General features: G+C 50.3%; 1 protein-coding gene across 1 annotated transcript in view; it reads right to left on the bottom strand.

Moving 5' to 3' along the window:
• Positions 1 to 20338, bottom strand: part of TBX4 (T-box transcription factor 4) — a 33207-nt gene extending 12869 nt beyond the window's left edge. The window contains exons 1-5 of the mRNA XM_030233789.2: positions 20123 to 20338; positions 18563 to 18721; positions 17643 to 17737; positions 5996 to 6115; positions 4187 to 4334 (exon numbers count right to left, since the gene is read on the bottom strand). Of these exons, the coding sequence (XP_030089649.2) occupies positions 4187 to 4334; positions 5996 to 6115; positions 17643 to 17737; positions 18563 to 18718 (519 nt within the window). The 5' untranslated portion in view covers positions 18719 to 18721; positions 20123 to 20338. The remainder of the gene's footprint in view (positions 1 to 4186; positions 4335 to 5995; positions 6116 to 17642; positions 17738 to 18562; positions 18722 to 20122) is intronic.
• Between the last annotated feature and the right edge of the window lie 529 nt (positions 20339 to 20867).

Raw genomic sequence — 20867 nt, 5'->3', positions numbered from 1 at the left:
CATCCCAGAAACTAAAATAAAAGCTTTATTTTAAAAGCAGATAAAGTAATTATGGCAATTAAAAGGCACCACCAGCAGCCCAGGAGTGAGGTAGGTACAGAGTTTTTAACTCAACCAAGCTCAGCAATGCTGTGTTGGGGGGGATTAAATTAAATATCTACTTTTGTTTGTCACAACCTCCACTTCTAATCTCCATTTATTACTTGCCTCCTTTGTTAATTGTTTGTTTCCCTACAGGAATACCTTGATATATTCTAGAATCTATTTATATATTCTTTATGTTCCCATTCTTTTCATTCCCAATCAATCTGGTCCCAGTCAGAACCTCTCAAGAATGCTGATGTGATGCTCCTACCCTTTCCAAGCTGGCCTGGCTGCAGGAGCTGAGTCCTCTGGCAGAGAGGTTTAATTTCAGTGGAGTCACTGACAACAGCAGCACAACAACAGCACAAACCCCTCCTGGGATGCTCTCACTCCTCTCCCATTTTCCAGCGCTGCCCTGACGTGACTCTGAGTGCTCAAACCCAGGGAAGGGAGGAATGTTTTGCCCCAGCTGCCATCCAGCTCATCCTTAACTCTCCTGGCACTGCAGACCCCACTCCTCAGTCCTCAGGAGAAGGGTCCTGGGCTCCTGAGCTGCCATGGAGCCACCACTGTGGTCAGACCCCTGGCCAGTGCCCAAAGGGCTCCCCACGTCCTCCCTGCAGCTCTGAGCCATCCCCTCATGGTCCTTCAGCACCCCTCACCTACCAGGGCACCTTGCCCCCCACTGTTTATGTACTTTAAACCTCTGGAGAAAGTGGAATTCCCTTCCTGAGGATTTATCACTGTGCAGACACACACTTGTGATTTCCCCACATTGCCCTGAATCAGTTTTCTAAAGAAATACAGGTGTTGTGTTCCCCTTTCCAACTGAGAGGGATTTTTGTGCATCCTCTGCAGCTGAGATTAGCACAAAATAACCTGGAGTGATGGAGTCATTGCCATTTTCCACCTGGAAAACACTGCCAGGCATTTCCCAGGCAGCATACACTGGGAAGGGATGTGCCACCCTTGCTGGCACTTTCGAGATTATTTTCACCTCTGCCAATGCCCTGTTACTCCCATGGCATCAGAGAGCAAAGCACCAGCCCTGCCAGAATCCCTGGTGCTCAGAATCACTCACCAGCCCCACGTAAATCAGACCCTCTATCAGGTTGGTTATCTCTGCCTGTAATGCTTTGAAAATACATAAATTCAGATTTCACTCTAAGCATAGGTGGCTTACAGTGCTTTCTTTGGGATCAGATAGACCTCACTGTAGCTAAACATTACAGTGGCTGCTGATTTCTTAATCCATTTCCAACATGAATGTTCCTCAGTTGTTAAGCCTGGTGTGAAAGAAACCTTTCATGGGTGAAAAATCCCCCCGGAGCAAAATATACAGCCCACGTTTTCAGGCTGTGCTGTGTGAGCTGGGCACGGGCTTACCTGCCACAAAACCTGCTCAGCCACAGGGGTTTGAGGCAGATTACAGAGCCCTGAATTTGTTCTGATATAAAACCTGCTCAGTTTTACATGTCTGCAGTGACAAATGCCTCCCATGCCTCTGACTGGAACAATTTTCCTCAACAGATAACGGGTCAGGGCAAGCAGGAGTGAGGTTTGTGAGGGCTGGGTGTCAGAGTGAGCCTTTCCCACATCCCCAGCATGGTAAATAATCTCCAGCCTAATTCCATGGATTGCAGCAAAGGCTTCAACTCCACAGTTTATTAATTAAGATGTTTATCTTACTTTAAGCCTCAGATGTGCCTCCACTTCTTATAATCTCCAGGGGCTGCTCATCCCTGATATTAAGCAGCTATTTCAGTGCACAGCCAGACATGGATGGATAAATGGGTTCATTTGTTGATGGAATCCTGTGAAATTTCTGCTGCCTGTCTTTCAGGTGGGATCCCTGGCTCAGAGGAGTTGCACCCCGTGTAGGGATGGGGACACTGCAGTGGCCGAGGGTGCCAGGGTGGGTGACACAGCCCAGCTCTGCCTGGGCAGCTGCCCACACACCCAAAAATGCCCCAGCCAAGGCTGCAGAAATCCTCACTCCACGTGGATTTGAGGTTTGGAGGAAATCAAAGACAAAAGGAAAGGCAGGCAGGCTCTGCTGGCGCACGGGGAAGGCAAACAAACCCTGTGGCTTTTCTGACTTGTTTTTTTAGGGAGCTTTAAGAAAGTGTTTGCAGTCACTGGGAACAAATTCCTAGAAATGAGAAGCTGTTATTATTCCTAACGTAATGCCTTCGTGGGACAGGCCCTGCAACAGCAGAACTGCTCTCAGCCTGAGCTGGTGGGAGCCTTGCCCCTCTCCTGCTGCAGAGCCCAGCTCTCCTCCACGTGCACCACAAAAAGTGAAACATCTCTAAAGCAGAGGAATAATTCAGAAGCCTAACGAGGAGCTGGCTGAGGATGGGTTCAGTCCCATTTAGCCAGGCAGGTTGTCAGTGCCTGAACAGAGCAGCAAACCAGGCACTTTAAAACAGATTATTTTAGGCATTTTCCCATTCATATGAGAGGGAAGGTGCTGGGCTGTGGTACATGGCCCAAGGGCAGTGAGCAGGGCTCATCTGGAGCCACAGCATGGTGGATATTACCCCAAAACCCAAACCACTGTCTCACCAGGGAAAAGACAAGCAGGCTGTTCGTTGGAAAGGAGGAGGGGGTTAAGATCTTCCCTGTTAAAATGCAGTGCTAAAATCTCAGTTAAAAAATGACAAAGTCAGGAAAAGCAAACGTTTAAAGTTGCAAAACCAACACGGCACATCCTGTTTGTTTTACGGCCACATCGCACATCCTGCATGTTTTATGGTTTACATTTTACAGCATAAACAGTCATATATTAAGCTGCAGAGTTAACCAAGAGTAAAACACAGAGTGAAAAAATGCCACGTGCAAAGCCAGCAGCTCAGGATGGCTGTGGCAGCCAAACGGTGGCAGGGGTGGCTCTGTGTCACTGTTACTGAGAGAGCCCTGACACAGTTGTTTCATTTCATTTCCGTGGTGCTTCCCCCCTTCAGGGGAGCACAGAGGGGCTGTGATTAATAACAGCAGCATTAAAGGGTGCCGGGGAGCCTTTGAAGCTCACACATGTCTCAGTGGGGTCAGTAGGGTGGGGAGGGGGTCAGGGCCCAGCACGGGGCTGGGTTATCACCGAGTCCCTGACAGGGCCCGGCTTTTGGAGGCTCAAAATCCGCAAAAAATTTCAAACACTGGCAAAAATATCTGGATTTTTAGCAGTGGTTTAAGCTGATGGGGTCCTCCAGCTGATTTAGCTGTGCCAGAATCACACTTTCTGGACAGCTTTGGGAGGCATTGGGACACTGACTCCAAGTGAAAAGCTGCTCTTTAGAGGCTCGATGCACAATCATTTTAAGCAAGACACATACATCCCTTCCCACTCTGCACCTTTCTCACAGCCTCCCTTGCTCTCCAAACTGCTGCTGCTTAAAACATCATCAGGTTAAAACCCACATTTGATAACACAAATCAAATTCTCTTACCTTTGGTACGAGGAGGAGCTGATGGCACTAAACCTAGAAGGATTTTAAACTCTCTCTTCCCTTCCTCTCACCAAGGATGGTTTATTTTTACATGACTTTCAGCTCAAATTGTGCAAACCAGACAGGTCTGTGTTTTTATATGCAATATCTGAGCACTCACTCTCCTGACAGGCTGCCAGGGCCCTTGGTCTGAGTTATTAAATGCACTGGGGCAGATAACTGTGTGCTCCCCACCTCTGCATTCCCAATACACATGAATCAAAATTTTCCAAATAAAACACTTGATCTTTTTTAGGGCTGCCAAAGCCAGCTTGGAAAATCAGGAGTTTATGCAACCAGATTCTGTGAGCTGCATGTACCACGTGCCAGGCTGAAAATCCCACAGTGCTGCCTGGAAAGATCCTGGGCAGAAAAGAAAACCTCAGTGGCATCTAGCAGGACACAACTGAGCCAGTCATGGCTGTGTTTCCAAGAGTAGGGGAAGCACACAGATCCCCTCCCTTTGCTTTAAACACTCTCCCCAAGCACAAAATAATGTTGTTCCTTATTATTAAATTAACAATTATTAATGTTATACCCCATGCAGCATCCCAGACACAAACCCAGCACTACGGGCCCACCTCCACCCAACCCTTGCAGAATGTCTCTCTTACGTGTCCAAAGGGATCCAGGTGGTTGTTGGTGAGTTTGAGCTTCTGGAAGGACACCAGCTGCCTCATCCAGTGGGCTCCTGTGGCCGGGGAGTCGGGGTGCACGTACAGCCTGCCCGGCATGGCCGGCTCTGCCTTCCCGGCCACCATCCTGAGAACAGAGGGGACACGTTGTGGCAGTGGGGCTTTACACACAGCATCACCCTGCCACAGCCTGGGCATGGAAGAGCTTTTTATCCTTGGGCTCATCCCAGCAACCCTCCTGCCAGCCCTGGGGGGGTGCACTGGGACATGGGGACTCAGGGAGGCTCCTGCTGCTCACGGGGGGTTTGGGGAGCCTTGTTTCAGCACTGCAGGCTGGCAGAGGAACCCCATCCCTGCTCCCACGTGGGATTCCCTTGGGGCAGTGTCCTCACACGGGCATTGTGAAGACACTTTGCAAGGAGAAAAACTTGTCTGGGATTTTGGAAATCTTCAAAGAGCCTTCTGCAAAGGGAGATGGCTCTGCACAGCAGAAAGTACCTGTGGGCAGGAGCAGAACTGGTGTGGCTGCACCCTCCCAGCCAGGCAGGGCTCCCACAGCCTGTCCCAGTGGGAAGGGGCTGCTTCCCACTCTGGCCCAACACCCTTCTGCAGCTCCCCTTGCCCCACACCACCAGCAGCCCTCATGGACACAAGGCCCAGCCATGAGACATCATTTAATGGCAACGCCCTCATTACTCCACATTGTTCTCCTCTTATAAAACCCCAATAAAAGCAATATTACCAAAAACAACAGAAACTTTCCAGCAGCAATAAAAGGAAAAGGGGAAACAGCTCTAGGGCTGGCAAAAACTAAATTAAACAGAGTTAAGGACCATCCATCATCTCGTGTTTAATGTCTGAAACACACAAAGTGGCCACCGTGGTGCAGAGACCCTCAGTCCACTCCTCTTACCCAGCGGCATTCCGGGACAAAAGCACACGGAAAAGGGATTTTTTTTTTTTTTAAACTGGAGCAGCTCTAATGTGCAAGTAAATAATTTCTGCTTTCTGGGATGTCACTGGCTTGTTCCCTGTGAAATTTTCCATTGCTTTTCAGCAGGCAGCAGCCAGGGGAAGGGTTTGGGGAAACCACAGCGAATAGTGGCAGTGAGGGAGGCTGCTGGGCATTTTGTGGGGGGAAATCAAAAGAGAAAACAACACGTTTCCTTTGTCAGAGAGCAAAAATCCCAGCTGCCTCTTGGGTAAGTAACTTTGCTGGGAAAGGCACAGGGAAAGGAAGAATGACAGGGGAGAATCAGGGCTCTGAGTGAACCACCCCATATTTCGTTTTATAGCTGCTCTCCTAAGAGCAAAATATTACTATAGAAGAAAGGAATTTAAAACTTTTCTTTAGTCACATAGAGACCTAATTTTGAGGGCCAAAATGGACCATTAGATCATCCTGTCCAGCCTCTGGTACAAGGCAGGCTGTGGCTTTACCCTCCTACACTGCACATGGCCATATAACCCATGCTTGGCCTAAAGCATCTTCTCCAAGAAAACTCCCCAGCCTAGAACACCTTTGGATGGACAAAACACCAGCACCCAGCAGTACTTTTTTCCAGCAGTTAACCACCCAGCCTGTTAATAGTATTTCATTTTGTATTTGTCTGGTTTAAACTTCCAGCCCTGGCTCTTGTGTCCATCACTGCTCCAAAGAGAGCTCTGGGATGTTGGCAGCCCTCCCATGGGAAGGTGTTTCTGTTGGTTTCTAAGTTTGCACAACAAATGGTTGATCCAATTGCAAATTTCTTATGGAAAAGCAGGCAAACAGAAGTGCTGTCTTACCATTTGTTGTCACAGAATTTGTAGCGGTGGTCGTCGGCCGGGACGATGTCGATCAACAAAATGTACTTGGTCTTGGGGTTCATTCCAGTCACTTTGACCTTGTAACTGGGAAACATCCTCCTTAGGGAAAGCAGAGGGTCACCACGTTAGTGAGGGGTGGAAGCATGGGAACTGATGGGAACTTGGAGCAGCAGCCCAAAAAGCAGATCCACCATCAGAGGGATTCATGCAAGGACATTGTTGTTAATACCTGAATTAAACTCTCTCTTTCCAGAGCGTGTGCCAGTGCAAAAGTGGGCACAAATTTTGATGAGGGTTTAAGAAGAGGGGCTTTGGGCCAGTGCCAGTAAAAGCAGGGTGCAGAGAGAGATACAGGGGGGTCAACACACCCCTGTTTGTGGGAGGCCTGGACAAGGAGCCCTCACTTCTACAGGAGGCTCTACTTGGCTTATGGCAGGACCAAAATTGCAGATCTCTTGCTGCTGTGGAAGTCTTTGAAAAGTCTGGAGGCATGGCCACATTTCAGAGGAAACCGAGCACAGGCTTTGTCATCCACACAATCCCAATATCCACCAGCTCCCACCACTCCTCCCTTCAACAAACTGAGAACTGAGGATCAGTAAAGCCTGGGAGAGCCTGTTGTAGTGCAGACAGGCTTTTCTGGCCTTCCCAGATTTCCCAAATCCACAGCACACCCCTTAAACCTTGCTGGAGCCTGGAGCATGGCAGAGCTTCCCACCAAAATGTGCCTTGTCCCACTGGCTCCAGCAGCCAACACCAAACTAGAGCATCCCATACACCAGTGCCTCACCAGAGAACATTTACAGGCCCTACAGGCCCAAGGAGTGTTTGTGATATGAAATGATACCTTTTTACAAAGCTATGTGGCTGTGAAAACAGCAGATTCCTTCACAGTCCAGCCCTGCAATCCAAAGGAGAGAGCCCTAATGGATACTGACACTGCCATGGGCTTCCCAATCCCTGGAGGCCGCGGCAGCAGCCAGGATTTGCAGGATTAGGCACTTCACATCCTCAGAATAACTATTTTCTTGGCTCCATCTTCCCCACCTCCTCCTCATCCAGTAAAAACACCCGAGTCAATAGAGCAAACTGGCTCACCACAGCCCTCCAGGCAGGACACAGAGTTCTCCTTCCACAAGGGGATGGAGGATGAGAATTGCCACATCCTGGCCTCGTTCGAATTCCGTGAGTAAAGATGGGCCCAAATCCTGATGTCATTTCTCCATCAGACATCAAGGCCACTTTGTCCCCCACTTTATCCCTCTTTTCCTGAGCTGGTCCAAGTCTGCAGCACCATTTTGTCGCTGCTTGGGGAGAAGGCAACAAAATGGGCCCTGTTCAAAATCGTTTCAATTGACTCTTTTAACTGCCCTGCATAAATTCCAGATGTTTACCATGTAATTAGTCTGGACTAAAAAGGGGTGGTTTAGCAATGTCCCTCTTTGATTTTCATTCATAAACTCTGCACTCCTCTTAACCTTGTCCTCCTACAGGTAAGCACCTGGGTAAATACAGTAGGACATTTCAATTTGTGAATACACAGCCCAATTCACACATTGAAAAAAATTGTATAAGGAATCCAATCCAAATGCCAAGATTTCTTTTAATTGCGCCTTAAAATGGCATTTTAAAATGAAACAAAAAAGGGAAAAAAAGAAAATTAAAAAAGGAGGATAAAATATTAAAAAACGTAAATGAAATTAACACAATTTGACAGTGTCATACCTGCACTGGGGATTTTTATAACATTGAGCTTCTGAATTTCTTTTTCCCTCAATCATTTCATTTACTGTAGAACATCCAAGCTGCTAAAGTAGCTGAACTGATATATTGTAAATGTTAAGTGCTTTTTTAATAGCATTTAAAATTAAGCTTCAGCATATGGAGTTCATATAGCATGGACATGCCTGAGTTTATAATGTTCTTTAGTATAGCCCTCTAAAATAAATACAAAGAGCCAAAGTACTACTATAATATATACAGCTGAAATTCTTTAAGGATAACAAATGGGGACTCACATCTGATTGAAGGTGTTGCTTAACTTGCAAACCACTCACTATCTCGCAGTGGTAGCATTGTACTCAGCAGGCCACAGACCCAGCTACAACCAAGTTTGCCAACTCTCCACATTCTTTTCCAGGAAAACATGGGTAGATTTTAGTAATTTGGCTGTGCATGGACATTTCATCATTATTATTAGCTGCTGCATTTTGGCCTTAAAGAAAAAATATGCGACTAATGTGCTGTCCAGGGACTTGTCAGTTTAATTTTCTTAATGAAAACATATTTCTCAACCCCTTGGCAGAGGCTAGTTTAGTAAATATCTCTGCAATATGATACAAACATGGGTTGTGCATCTCTGATGGGAAGGCATGACAAACCCGAGAGCTGGGGCCAAGGAAATGCAGTCATAGAGATTGAATTAAAAAGAAAAAAAAAGCAAGAGACAGCACCTAATATCATGTCCTGGCCCTTATTAAATGTCCCATTTGAAAGAAGGGAGCAGAAAGCCACGGTGGAGCTGCACCAGCCCTGCCCGGGAGCGAGGCTGTGCTACAGTGGCTCTATAGAGCTCCCTGTCAGGCCTGGGAAGGGGCCAAAAACCTGCCTGCTTCCCCAAATTTACTACAGGTCAATGGAGCTACTCAGAGGCACGAGGAGCTGCAGCTCAGCAGCAGCTTTGCACAAGCAGCCCCTTCGGCAGGCTGGTGCAGGCAGGAGCCCGGCGGATGGGCGGCTCCCGGAGGATGCTCCGCTCGGCCAGCTCCTGGACAATAGGTTGCTTCATCACCCATTGCTCGGGGACCGGCAGAGGCACAAGGATCACCCAGTGCTGCAATAAAACTTGCCAAGGTCTTGCCAAGCTCTGGGAAAGCTCAGCCTGGCTTTGGTGGGAGGTCTGAAGCAAGAGCCCTGTTTTATCCACCCTCCTTCCCACACGGCTCCAAACCGGGGGAGAGCATTGCTGCACAGAAACTGGGGACAAAAACTGGGAATTTGGGGCCTCCTGGGGAGTATGTGCAAGCAGGTGACATCTGATCCTCAGGGCACCTCCTGTGCCAAGGGCAGCTGCAGCCCTGCCTGGGCAAACGGGGCAGCTTGGTGAGGTTCAGTGATGGGCACAAGTGCAGCACAGCAACACTCAAGTCTCTGGTGAAGTTTGAGCCACCAGCACTCAGGAGATTAATTGCAGCAATTCCTGGCCTCATCACCTTTTGTTCAGACCCAAAATCTGTTTGGACACAGTGTCCATGGGCTGCAGCAAATGCCCTGAATGTGCCAATGACAACACCAACCCTGGAGTGGGGATATCCAGCACTGGACCAATTTCCTTCCAATTTACATTCCTTTTTTTGAAAGCCACACCAGGTGTGTGTCCAACCCAGCAGCACACCTTGGGTGGAGGCAGCAGGGCCACTCAGGGAGCAGGGCCCACCAGGCACCAGCAGCCCCACAGCTGCCCTGCCCACCCAGGGACCGGCCACAAGCCCTGGGAGCACCGGTGTCATGCACAAGGGACTCAGCACAAGCAGCCGAGCACCAGCCCCGACAGCCTCTTCTGCAAAACACCAGAATTGACAGGACACAAGTTTGAGGCACATTCAAACCCATTTCTCCCTCCCTCCAGCTCCAGGCAGAGCAGAAGGCACCATCCAGGCTCCTCAGCCTTGTCCTGAGGGTCTCATGTGCCCCTCAAAGCTTTCTGCTGGGTTAAGTGCTCTGACAGGCACATTCCTGTCCCACCCCTGCACTGGCAGGGACAAAGTGCTGCTGTGCCATGGCAGCAGCTCCCACTGCCCCTCACAAGGCAACACTTCAATCAGATTTTATGTTCACAAAAGAAAGGCACCCTCAAAGAAAGCAATCATGGGGAAAAGGCTACGGTGCCTCCTGTGTGGCATTAAAATCCCACAGGCACTGGGTGATGCCCTGGGGAGGGCAGAGGGGCTGAGCCTGGCACTGGGGACCGTGGGCAGTGGGAGCAGGGTCGGCATCACCAGAGCTTGGCACCACAATGCCACAGCCCCAGCTCAACCCTTCCCTGCAGATGAAATGTAGCAAAAACAGTAAAAGCCAGGAAAATAAACAAGCAGCACAATTCCACAGGCCTCCCAAGCTTCAAAGATGATGTGCTAGTGAATTATTTGTTCTGATAATGAAGCAGTCACTGCTTAGCTAAGTTTATGCTAGGCACATTTTATCTCTACATGATATTCACAAATTGTTTTAAAATGAACTGTTAGAATAAGCATCTCTTGTTTATTTATTTATACTATTACTATCCAATCCCCTTAACTGTGGAGCAGTTGCTGACATGGAGCCAAAGCTTCTATTATTGTTCAAACAAAGTTTAATTGATGTGTAATTGGCTGGTTGGATTTGGAAGTGAGCGATAAGAAAAAAGCTTTGCTTTTCTTTGGGGCAGCAGTTCCCAGCCTTTCAGGCTCTCCAGCCTTGGCCTCTCTGTGGGCATCTCACGTGTGTTTTAATGCCCAGATGAGCAGGTCTGGTTGATCCTGGAGAGATGGGTGGCTGCAAAGCTCCCATGTCCAGCAAAATCTTATTTTTTGGGCTGTGGATGGCAAACCAGAGAAGTGGAGAGAATCAGAGCTGATTGAGGAGCTCAGATACTCATCTGAACAATGACTGTGCTGTGCACATCAGCAACAAACCCTCACTGCCCTCCTGCTCACCAGGACTGAATCTGACCTTCACTTAGATGCCAACACCATTCCTGGTGTCCCTGTGGATGCATTAGCTGGGAGGGGATGTCTCTGACCAGCACAGGGCAAGCAGGGAATTCAAACAGTATTTCCATAGAGAAAACTGAACCAGAACACCTGAGCAACCCCAGCCATGCCCTCACCAAAGGCTGCCAGTGCCCCCTGAAGCCCATGGATTTATGTGGATTGGTAGTCACTGCACTTCCCTGAGATGTGAGTGGTCCTTCAGATACTACTGAGGGATTCCTTCTGTCTTTTCAAGGGAGTAAAAACATCCTCAAGCATTTCAGCAGCTCAGCAGCTGAAATTCTACTTTTTAAGACAACAAGACAAAGATTTCAAAAGACAGACAGAGATTTTACAATCCTTGCTTTTGGGATGGTCAAGTAAAGCAGTGACTGGAGTTTTGGAAGCTCCCGTGCTGTGCTGCCTGGGAAGGTGCTGCCTGTGGCAGATCAGGTTGTGAAGGGATCAGAAGACAGCTGCTCACCCAACATCTCGGCTAACAAGCCATGTCATGGCTGGGCAAACACCTCCTGAGAACCTGCTGGGCATGCTGGGATGCCTCCAGCAATGCTTTCAGAACACCAAGGCAGGTGACACACCTGCATCCCTGATAACAACTAATGTGGCCCCAAATTCTTCTTGAGACTTGGCCATGGCTGCTTGAGGATGCTTCTCCTTGTCTTCATTGTTAGAAGGAAAAGAATGGTGTGCAGAGCCTCCAAGAACTACGTCTCCATTCTGATGACCTTTCTTCATTTTTTTTTAATTTCCCTTCTTTCGACAAGTATTTCTTCCACTGACTTAAAGCATCTTTAAAAATAATATTCTCCAGGGCAGATTAAAACAAATTTGGGGATGTCAGCTGTTTCTTTTAGCCTTTTAAATGGCATTTCCTTTTTGATAGATTCTTGCTTTCAGAAAATACTTTAAAGAGATCAAAGAGTTTTTCAACAGGGTCCCATTTTCCCAGTGTATCCTAACCCTCAGTCCCTTATTTCTCTTATCACCCACGCCACTCCGTTATGACGCTCTGTATACAAAGTAAGAGCAGTTAACTTTGAAGTGCTGGATTAGCCCATGCCAGATCCTTGCCTCAGAATAACAAACAATACAGGTTCAACAGGAGTTCTCATCAGTAGTTCATTTTTCAGCCCCAAATTCACTGTCACTAACACAAGCAACATTGAACTCTCAGTCTATGGGCAGATAGCAGAGATTTATCTGGTGGCAGGACCATGACCTAGTGATGAGAAGGTCAGACAGTTAAGGAATTTTTATATTTTGGAATGGCGAGGTTGTATTTTTTCCTTCTGGCTAGCACATCTAATTTTTAAATAAAACATTGTTTCTCACATACTTGAGAACTTGGTGAGCTGGATGGCTGCTTTCATGGTCTAGAAACATTTCCTTTCTTTGCCCCATGGTGACTCGAGGCATGGGCAGGCTCCTGGCCATGGGCTGCTTCTCTGGGCTTTTATTTTGCTGCAGCTGAAGTTGAGCAGAGAAGGTCCCAACGTGCAGGAGGATGGGAGAGGTGGTGCCAGTAGCACCAGCAGCACAGCACAAAGATGCCTCAGAGAGAACCTGGGCAAGAGCATGGTCACCAACAGCATTTCAGGGCAGGTTTGCTCCCTCTCCAGCCCAGCTGCCTGGCAGTGGGCTGAGGGAGGAGCCGAGGCAGCCTTGGCACTGCTGGAGCCACAGCCCCGGTGTCCAGGAGCCTTTGAGGCAGCAGCAGAGCCCAGCAATGGTTGGAACCTTCCCCAGCTGATCTGGGCTTGACCAAAGCCCCCCCTCACCTCGCCACAGCTCCAGCACCAGGACAAGGAGGGAAAGCTTTGGGAACACCCTTAACTGTGAGCATCCCATGTCTTTAAAAAGCAGGGATGGCTGCTTGAAGAGAGAAGTGTATCAGGAACCAGACTCCCATCCCTGCCCTCCTCGGCGTGCACAAGCTCTGTCTCCCTTGCCAAAGCTGTCGACAACTTTAGCAGCACAGCCAAGAGCCATTGGAGTTCACTCCTGCTTTTTCTCTAAAAGCAGGAGTTTGCCTGAACAGGATAATTCCAGGACCCCAAATTTAGGAGCAAGGAGATCAAACATTCCTCGAATATCTATTTTATTTCTATGTTTAAAATTGACGGCTCACATTCCTTCGTTGATCTCGGATATTAAGGTTTGCTTTTGGATCAAAAACCATCAGCAGAAATTCTTGTAACTGCCTCAAAAGATTCTGGACAAATATTTCCCTTTAATTGTAATGAGAACTGGGCATCCATATGCCCTATGGAGCCATGGAAAATTTAACTTTTAAAGGATTATTCACACAGGAAAGCTGCACCAGCTTAGCCAAAGCATTTATACTTCTTCAGACCTTGATGTCCTAAAAACTAGTTTTATTTTGGTTTACTAAAGTTGATTAGGAACAGATTTTTAAAAAAAAAATGAAACAAGCCACTTTAAAAATGAAACTCGAACATCTAAAGGGGATTTGTGTCTTTTCCCCACGTGCAAGATGCTTTATCGATTCTATTTTTTTCCTCTGCAGCCTTTTCCTACATATGCTTCTTAAAACCTGCTACCATGGAGACCAAAGCTGGCTTTGTACCTGTGCACATCCTGCACTCCAGCCAAAACTCAAATTCAGTATCTAGAGCCTCCTGTTATGCCTCAGGGCAGTTCTACTACCACAGAGAAATGACACGTTATTTTCTCTTCAGGAACTGCTTACAAAAATATGACCAGTCATCCTATGAACTGGCATTTTTTACTGAAGAAACTAAAGCTTTATCAAATTGTTTATCCTTGGCAATACCTGGATAGAAATTACAGTGCTGCAAAAACTGGCACCTTGGGAAAAAGCCCTAGGGAACAGCTCAATAAATAATCTAACAGAAAGAAGAAATCCTGAGTCAGGAAAGCTGTGGAAGCAAAGATTAACTTCCAGCAGAAATAAAGCCCGAAAGATGAGATTTCACAAAGAATGGTTTGCCACGAGCTACAAAAGAATCTACAATTGTTCAGTCAAATAATAGCACATAAAAGCGAGAGGAAAAATTTGGAAAGCCAGATTTATAACGTAGTCCCTCATTTGCTTTCTGCTTTCCCCACCCCTCTCACAATTTCACAAGTGTGGAATTCCTAAAATCCCGAAGGAAAGGTGTGCACCCTGCTAGGACAGAGTGATGCCCCCACAGCAGGGCGGCCAGAGGGGAGGAATCCAGATGTGCAGCTGCATCTGCATCCTCTAATACACCCTGTGCCATTTATTAGTGTCTAGATTGATTTGATTAATTTGATTTAATAGATCGCACCGATTGGAACTTTTCGGTGGAGGATTTTAGGATATTTTTTGGTTCAGTATGTTTTCTGGAGGAAGGCATTTTTTGGTTGGTTGGTTTGGTTTTGGAGCAGTTTTTGTTTGTTTTAACACACACAGACACATATATAAATACACACGGGAAGGTTTGTGAACAATTATTTCCAAAAGCAAGCACTCACAGCTCGCTGTGGGCGCTGGATTCATTCCCCCAATCCCTGGAAAGCGCCGCAGCCGCTCTGTGAGCAGGGATGGGAACCGGGGAGCGGGGACCGGGAGCGGCCGTCCCGCCGGGGCTCCGCGGAGCGGGGCTGCTCAAACAACGGGATTCCCTCTGCCTGCCGAAAAACCTGCCCTGCAAAACGCCCCGCGAGATGGGCAGTGCCCGAAGGGATCACCCGTGGCCGCTTTTCCTCTCATTCCCCGCCGGTTTGGGCAGCCAGCGCTCCGGGCAGCGCCGGGGACGGGGCAATCTCTGCACCGCGGACATTCAGCCCTTTAAAACCATCACCGAATAATCTTCCAGAGGAGAAATCCGGAATGAGAGCAAACCTCAAGAGGAGGAAGGAGAGGAAGGCTCTGAGTGATGGAGCCGGCGCCCATCCTGCGGGCGCTGCCGCGGGCGCTCTGAGGGATCCGAGCACTTCTCTCCAAAGTTCAGGGAACTTTCCTAACATAAACTTTTTATCTTTTGATGATCCTTTTAATATAAAATAATCTCTTTTTTTCCCCTCCCACAATGAAGCAGTCGGACATTAAAAAGATAGTGAGTGCATTTTAAAGATGTTTCCACTTTATAAATCAAACTTTCTTGGCAACAACATGATTTTCTATTTCGATGCTGAGCTTGCTGTGTTCTCCTAATATCTCCTACAGATCAGTCCTAAGAGGGAGTAATAATCCCCTAAAGTAATTCTCAGCCCTAAATTCTCGATAATTTATAGTTGGCTTGTTCTGTGGAGCTCTACAAAGAACGAAACAAATGACTCCCCCTTTCCCCCCCAACCAAGTTATCAATATTTGCCTTGTTTATACAAAAAAAGCTATTTTACACCATTGCCATGGAATTAACGCTTCCGCTGAGCTTTACATTTCCTCTCCATTGAGTGAACTTGTCATTAAAGTCACTCTTTTTTGTTGTTGTTGTTGTTTGAAATTTAAAAATCAGGCTTCCATTTCTTTTCGTTTGTGCCCCTTGAGGTCAGACAGACCTACATTTAAGTGATTTCAACTAACGGCATTCAGGGGCATCTCTGTGCCTGCTGGGAGGGGGATTAGAGTCCTGATTAGTGCCTGCAATTAGCCGCTTTCCCTCTTTCCACACCCCCCCAATGCTAAACGCAAGTGCACACAAATCTCCATTAACCATCGTTTCTTTAATTGGCTCAAGAGGAGGTTTATTATTGCGACTCTCTATTTAAATAGCCTGGGTAAAATAAAATCTGCATGAAGTAATAATTTTCATTTTGTCCTTTGCATGGGGATTAGCAGCAGATTGCAGCTCGTGGGCTGCCCTGCCCTCAGCACGGCCACGCGTGGCATCGCTATGAAGCGGGACTCAAGGCACCACGGGATTTAGGTTGTTCGATTTTTCACGCTCGTTATTTTGTGTATTTTTGCTGTCGGTGCTGCGGCAGAGCCCAGCCCGGGCGGTGGAACCGAGCCGGGTCCCGGCACCGGCGGCGCTGGGGCTGTGGGGCTGCGCCTCGCTGCTAAAAACACCGATAAAAGCCCTCGTCCTGTATTTTCACACCATTTGCAGCTGAACCCAATGAAAAAAAAGGTTCTTTTATTCCGTGTTATTCATCAGCATTTCAGGCACTTCTTTCATTATTTTTTTTAATTCAAAACTGTTTATAAAAAAATGTAAGATTCTTTTAGTTCAGTGGCGCTGCACTGAATTTTGCTAATGGAAAGTTTGTCTCAATAACGTAAAAAACCCAAATTTTTGTACATCTTGTGGTCTACCCCCCCATCCCACCTCCTGAAAGGTGCACTGCCAGCTCCACCGGACAAGGAATGTGGGACTGAGCCCTGTCCATATGGAGCTGTTTAAACAAGCCACGTTCAGACTTACAGAGAGATAACATGCACGTTTGGGATGCTTCGGGTCTAGAATTTGGTACAGATATTACACATCCCCACAGGCACACTCAGATACTATAAATTAAGGGTGAAATATCTGAGGTCTTGATCCCCTCATCTGAGCTGACTTAGGGAGCAGATCCATCCAAATGAACCCGGCTCTTCCCATCAGCAGACGCCGCAGAACAAGCCCTGAGATTTTAAACGCCAAAATAAGGTGTGAAAAGGACAGAGTTACCTGCACCATCACTCCATAAACAGCCACATAGCAAATAAATGGAAGATTCCTGGCACATAAACCCCCTGTCCAGGGGGAATAATGGGAATTTCTTGCTTATTAGAGTCCAAATTCCCTACACAGAGCAGCACTGCCGGGAAGGGGGAAAGCAGAGGGAAAGCACTCATGAATCCCAAAAATCCAGTGCCGAGGGTTGGGTTCTGGGTCTCACAGTGGGAGCAGCAAACAAGGAGAAAAGTCACACACACACTCCATGAGCACCCACGGCTGCTCTGCACGAAGGATCAGAGACCACAGAGAAATAAATACTGCAGAGAAATTATTTGTGGGGTTTGTTTCTCTGTTCTCTCCCCGTTATTTGACTGTCTGGCTGCACAGCTCGCTAGCACGTCAGGGCACGGCAGAAGCACTCAGCCGTGCTGGAGTTAAATGCTAATGCCTCAATTTCTCCCTCCCAGCAGCAGCAGCGAGGTGAGCCCGCTGCCGCTGCCGCAGAAGCCAAGGGCAGATACTTTGGTGCCCACAGTGACACCCGGCTAATTTTCGTGGGAATTAGCTGATTCCCGAGCTGCTGATGGTCTGAGGTTTAATTCTGATTCTTAATTTTCTGATATTTATTTTGCCATCTCGCACCAGAACAGCCCGGCCAGGACAGGAGCCCTGAGTAGAGGCAAGGCTGAGTTCTCTGAGCAACTGAAGTCTCTGCGAAGCTCTGGTCTCCCTTCCTGGGTGTGAACACTGAGGAGGCTTTGTTTTGATAAAAATAATTATTTGTTTCCAAGTGAAAACAGATTTTTTTTTTCCCTAGAAGTGGCAGTCTTTTCTCTTTCAGTTTTGATATTAAAAGAACCTTCGTACTGCTAAAACTTTGGTGCAGAGTGTCCCAGCACAAGTCTTAATGCACAGCACAGAAAAGAGAAGGGGGTTTGCTTTGTTTTGGAAAAAAAACCAAAACACCATAATTATGCTAATTTCCTAATTAAAAAATAATTAAAAAAAAAACATTACCAGAGAGAATCAGGACTAAATGTTTCAAACGACTCCACAACATTTTCTTGCATCTACATTCCAATTCCCACACTCAAACATATATACAATTTACACTGAAAAAAAATGATCTTACTGAAATCTGCAATCACAATAATATTTTTTAAATGCCACTGATTGTACCAGCTCTGCAAAACCCAGTCTTGGCAAACAGGACATTTCATAGAGATCAGAAGCAACACATGTTTGCAGGGAATTTTCACTAACCTGCCTGCTTTGGTTATTATCATTTCCGTGCCAGCTTCATGAAATTTCTTCCATAGCTCCTTCTCATGGAGATAGACTTTGATATTTTCTATTGTCTGTAAAAAAAATTAAGATAATGAGAACAGCAAGAAACGATGGAGAAAACCTGTGAGGAGGGGCAGGAAGGGCCGGGGAAGGGCTGGGGCTGGGGACACTCGGGGCCCGCACTGCAGCCGAGGCTCCGGGCAAAGCCACCAGCCTGTGCGGGAAGAGGATGGAGGCTCAAAAATTCCGCTGTCCTTTGCCAAAAATAAAAGAAACAAACGGAGGCCGGTTTTAATTGTAGACTTTCACAACCGGGCAGGACACTGCGGCTAAATGGAAATTTTTTTCTTTTTTTTCTTTTTTTTTTTTTTCTTTTTCCTAGGGAAAAAAAAAAAGTCTGTTGGGGTAGACTCTCCCTAAGCCTCCCAAAAACCGGGGCCAGGAGCAGCCACGGAGACAACGGAACCTCGTCCAGGGCCGTGTTTTGCGCGTTCCGCGGGATGCTGGGGACATCGCATCCGTGCGTGGAGCGAAGGCACAGAAGTCGCGTTTTATTTGGGGATGGAAAACCCCCAGTGAATTTTCTGCCGGGCCGCAGCCCCGGGAAGAGCGGCGGCGGCTCCGCCACGGGTCGGGCCCTGCCGGCCGTGGCTTTCGGTGCTCGGATTCGCCCTTTACCGACTTACGCACCGACGGCGGGCCGGGGGCGGCCTGGTGTGGACAGGGAAAATAAAATTATAACAATAAAAAATAAAACCAAACAAAAGTGAAGATAAATGGGCTTTCTTCGCAATCCCTCCCCGTGTCGTGGCCGGGGTAGATGCTCGGCGGCGGGCCGGGCTGGTGGCGGGGGTGAAGGCACAGCAGGGCAGGATGGGGGGTCGGACGGAGCGTACCTGCTCGGGGTCGGGGAGCTGCGGGCTGCTGAGCGGCGTGCTGCTCCCCCCGGCTACGCCGAGGACGGGGGAGCCAGCGGAGGTGTCCGCATGGCCGGGTGCGGGGGCTGTTGGAAACCCTTCCTCGGTTTCAGACAGGCTTTTCTCCTGGAGCATTTCCTTGGGGGAGAGAGGCGCAATGTTAGCTCGCGGCACCGGGGGCCACGAACAACCCGTGCCCCTCGCCCAGCCCCGGGAACAGCCACCTGCGAGGTCAGGCCCTCCCGGCCCGGCCCGTGGTCGCTCCTCGGGCGGCGGCACTCAGCGACACTGGGATGTGACACCGTCGGCCCCGGGGGAAGCCGCTGTCTCCGGCACAGCCCCCGCGGGGGAGCTGCCCACGCGTGACTGCGCTCCCGCTTGAGGCCAGGGCGGCTCACGTCTGATGCGGCCGCAGGCCCCCAGCCCCGATTCTTTCTCCCCTCCGGTACCCGTCAGGGAGGGCAGCCCGGCCCGGTTGGTCTCTCTGCCCCGTCCCGTCGGGGCTGCGGGGACTCCTCGACGAAGCGCTGCGGCGGAGCCGGACGGTGTAAACAGGGGGAGTGCTGGGCTCCGAGATAAAAGGGCCCCTCTTAAACTTGGACGGAGACTGGGAAAAGCCAATAAAGATAAGGCCTGACAGCTCCGCCGGGGCTGCCGCGCATCAACTACGACTTTTACAGCGCGGAGGGACGCGGCCGCCCGCCCCGCTTGACGGACAGACAGACGGACAGGCAGCGGCGGCGCGGAGGGGGAGCAGCTCCGAGGGGATGCGGGGTGCCGGTCCCGGGGACCGGAACCGGTGCTGGCCGCGGACCTGCGGCCCCCGAAGGAACGCTCCTGAGACCGGCCCGCAGCCCCGGTCCCTGCCCGAAGCCGCAAAGGCCGAGCCGCTCTTCGGGACAGCGGCTATGAAGGGGGAAGAGAGGGACTGGGACCCCAGACTGCAGCTCCAGCAGAGCTCCAGGGAGAGCGGGACTGGCACCCCAAACTCCAGTTCCAGCAGAGCTTCGGTGAGAGCGGGGCTGGGACTCCCAAATCCATTCACACCAGAATTCCAGAGATAGGTCCCGCCGAGGAGCCGGACAGCCAGCCCGGCTGTGTGCGAGCGGACACACATACCCCAGCGACCAGCAGCAATCCCGGGGTCAGGGAGCACCGAGGAGGGAGCACGGTACGGGGCTCAATGCCCCGAGAACTCCACCGGTCCCTCCGCCCGGTGCTCGGGGTGTCGGAACGGGACGGCCCCAGCCAAGGCGCGGATGTCTCCCGCTGTCCAACGGCAGAGCGGAGCCGGGTGACCGGGAGGGCACAGGTGGGAGGGAGGTGTTCGCGGTGAAGCCCGAGGGCAAGGCTCCAGCCCCGGACCGAGACCGGTGCTCCCGGTACGGAGCAGGTTGGCTGGTGGGGAGCAGCAGGGAGAAGCAGGGCAGGCTGGCGGCCGTGTCCCGCCCCAGGCCGGGGCTTGGCGGGCTGCGGGGAGCCCCGCACCCTTGGATCCCCCGCTCCCTCCCGTCCTTCCCCCCGCACCCCGGAACTCACACGGCCGGCCGAGGGACAGGAGGCGCAGCGGGGGGCTCCGGGCTTGGCCTGGGGGCGGCTGCGGCATGAAGGGCATCCGCGGGGTGCTCAGGCCGGGAGCGGCTCCGCGGCCCCCGATGGCAGCGGCGTGCGGAGCATCCCCCGCTGCGCGGATTCACTTTCCCTTGATCTCGGCGGAAAATGTTCCATAAAGATCCAGTTTGGGGCCTTTCGACTCCCTCCCTCTTTGTCTCCCCCCCCCTCCCTTTTCCTTCCCCTCCTGTTGCTGACGTTGCCGCTGTCAATCACATCCCCTTACACCGACTCTGGCCCGCTCCGCCCGGCCCGGCCCGGCCCGCCCGGCCCGGCCCCGCGCCCGCCCGACGGTCCGCACCGGGGGGCACCGGAGGGGGCAGCGGCCGCCCGGCTCCTGCACACCAGACCCGGCCGCGGCCTTCCCCGGCCTGCCTCGGCGCTGCGCCGGGCCTGGCGGCGAGCGGAGCCGCTCGTTGCTCCGGGAGGAGTCCGGGGAGAGGGGACATCCTCGGCACTACCGCCCCCTCACAGCCCCGACGGTCCTGGGGCTCCCCACTGCCCACCGTGGAGCCGGGCAAGGCCGGGGCTGCAGCGGAGGGCATAGGCCGCGCTTGGAAGGGCACCCGGCTCGGCGGGACCCGGCGGCGGGAGCCGGGATAGCCCGGGAGAGGTGATGGGGAAGAGCCGAAATCACTCCTGGGCAGGGGTCCCGCCTCAGGAGGGGCCCACA

The sequence above is a fragment of the Serinus canaria genome, chromosome 19 (assembly GCF_022539315.1).
Source record: "Serinus canaria isolate serCan28SL12 chromosome 19, serCan2020, whole genome shotgun sequence".
In the NCBI taxonomy this organism is placed as follows: Eukaryota; Metazoa; Chordata; class Aves; order Passeriformes; family Fringillidae; genus Serinus; species Serinus canaria.
This window is presented reverse-complemented; position numbering and strand designations above follow the sequence as displayed.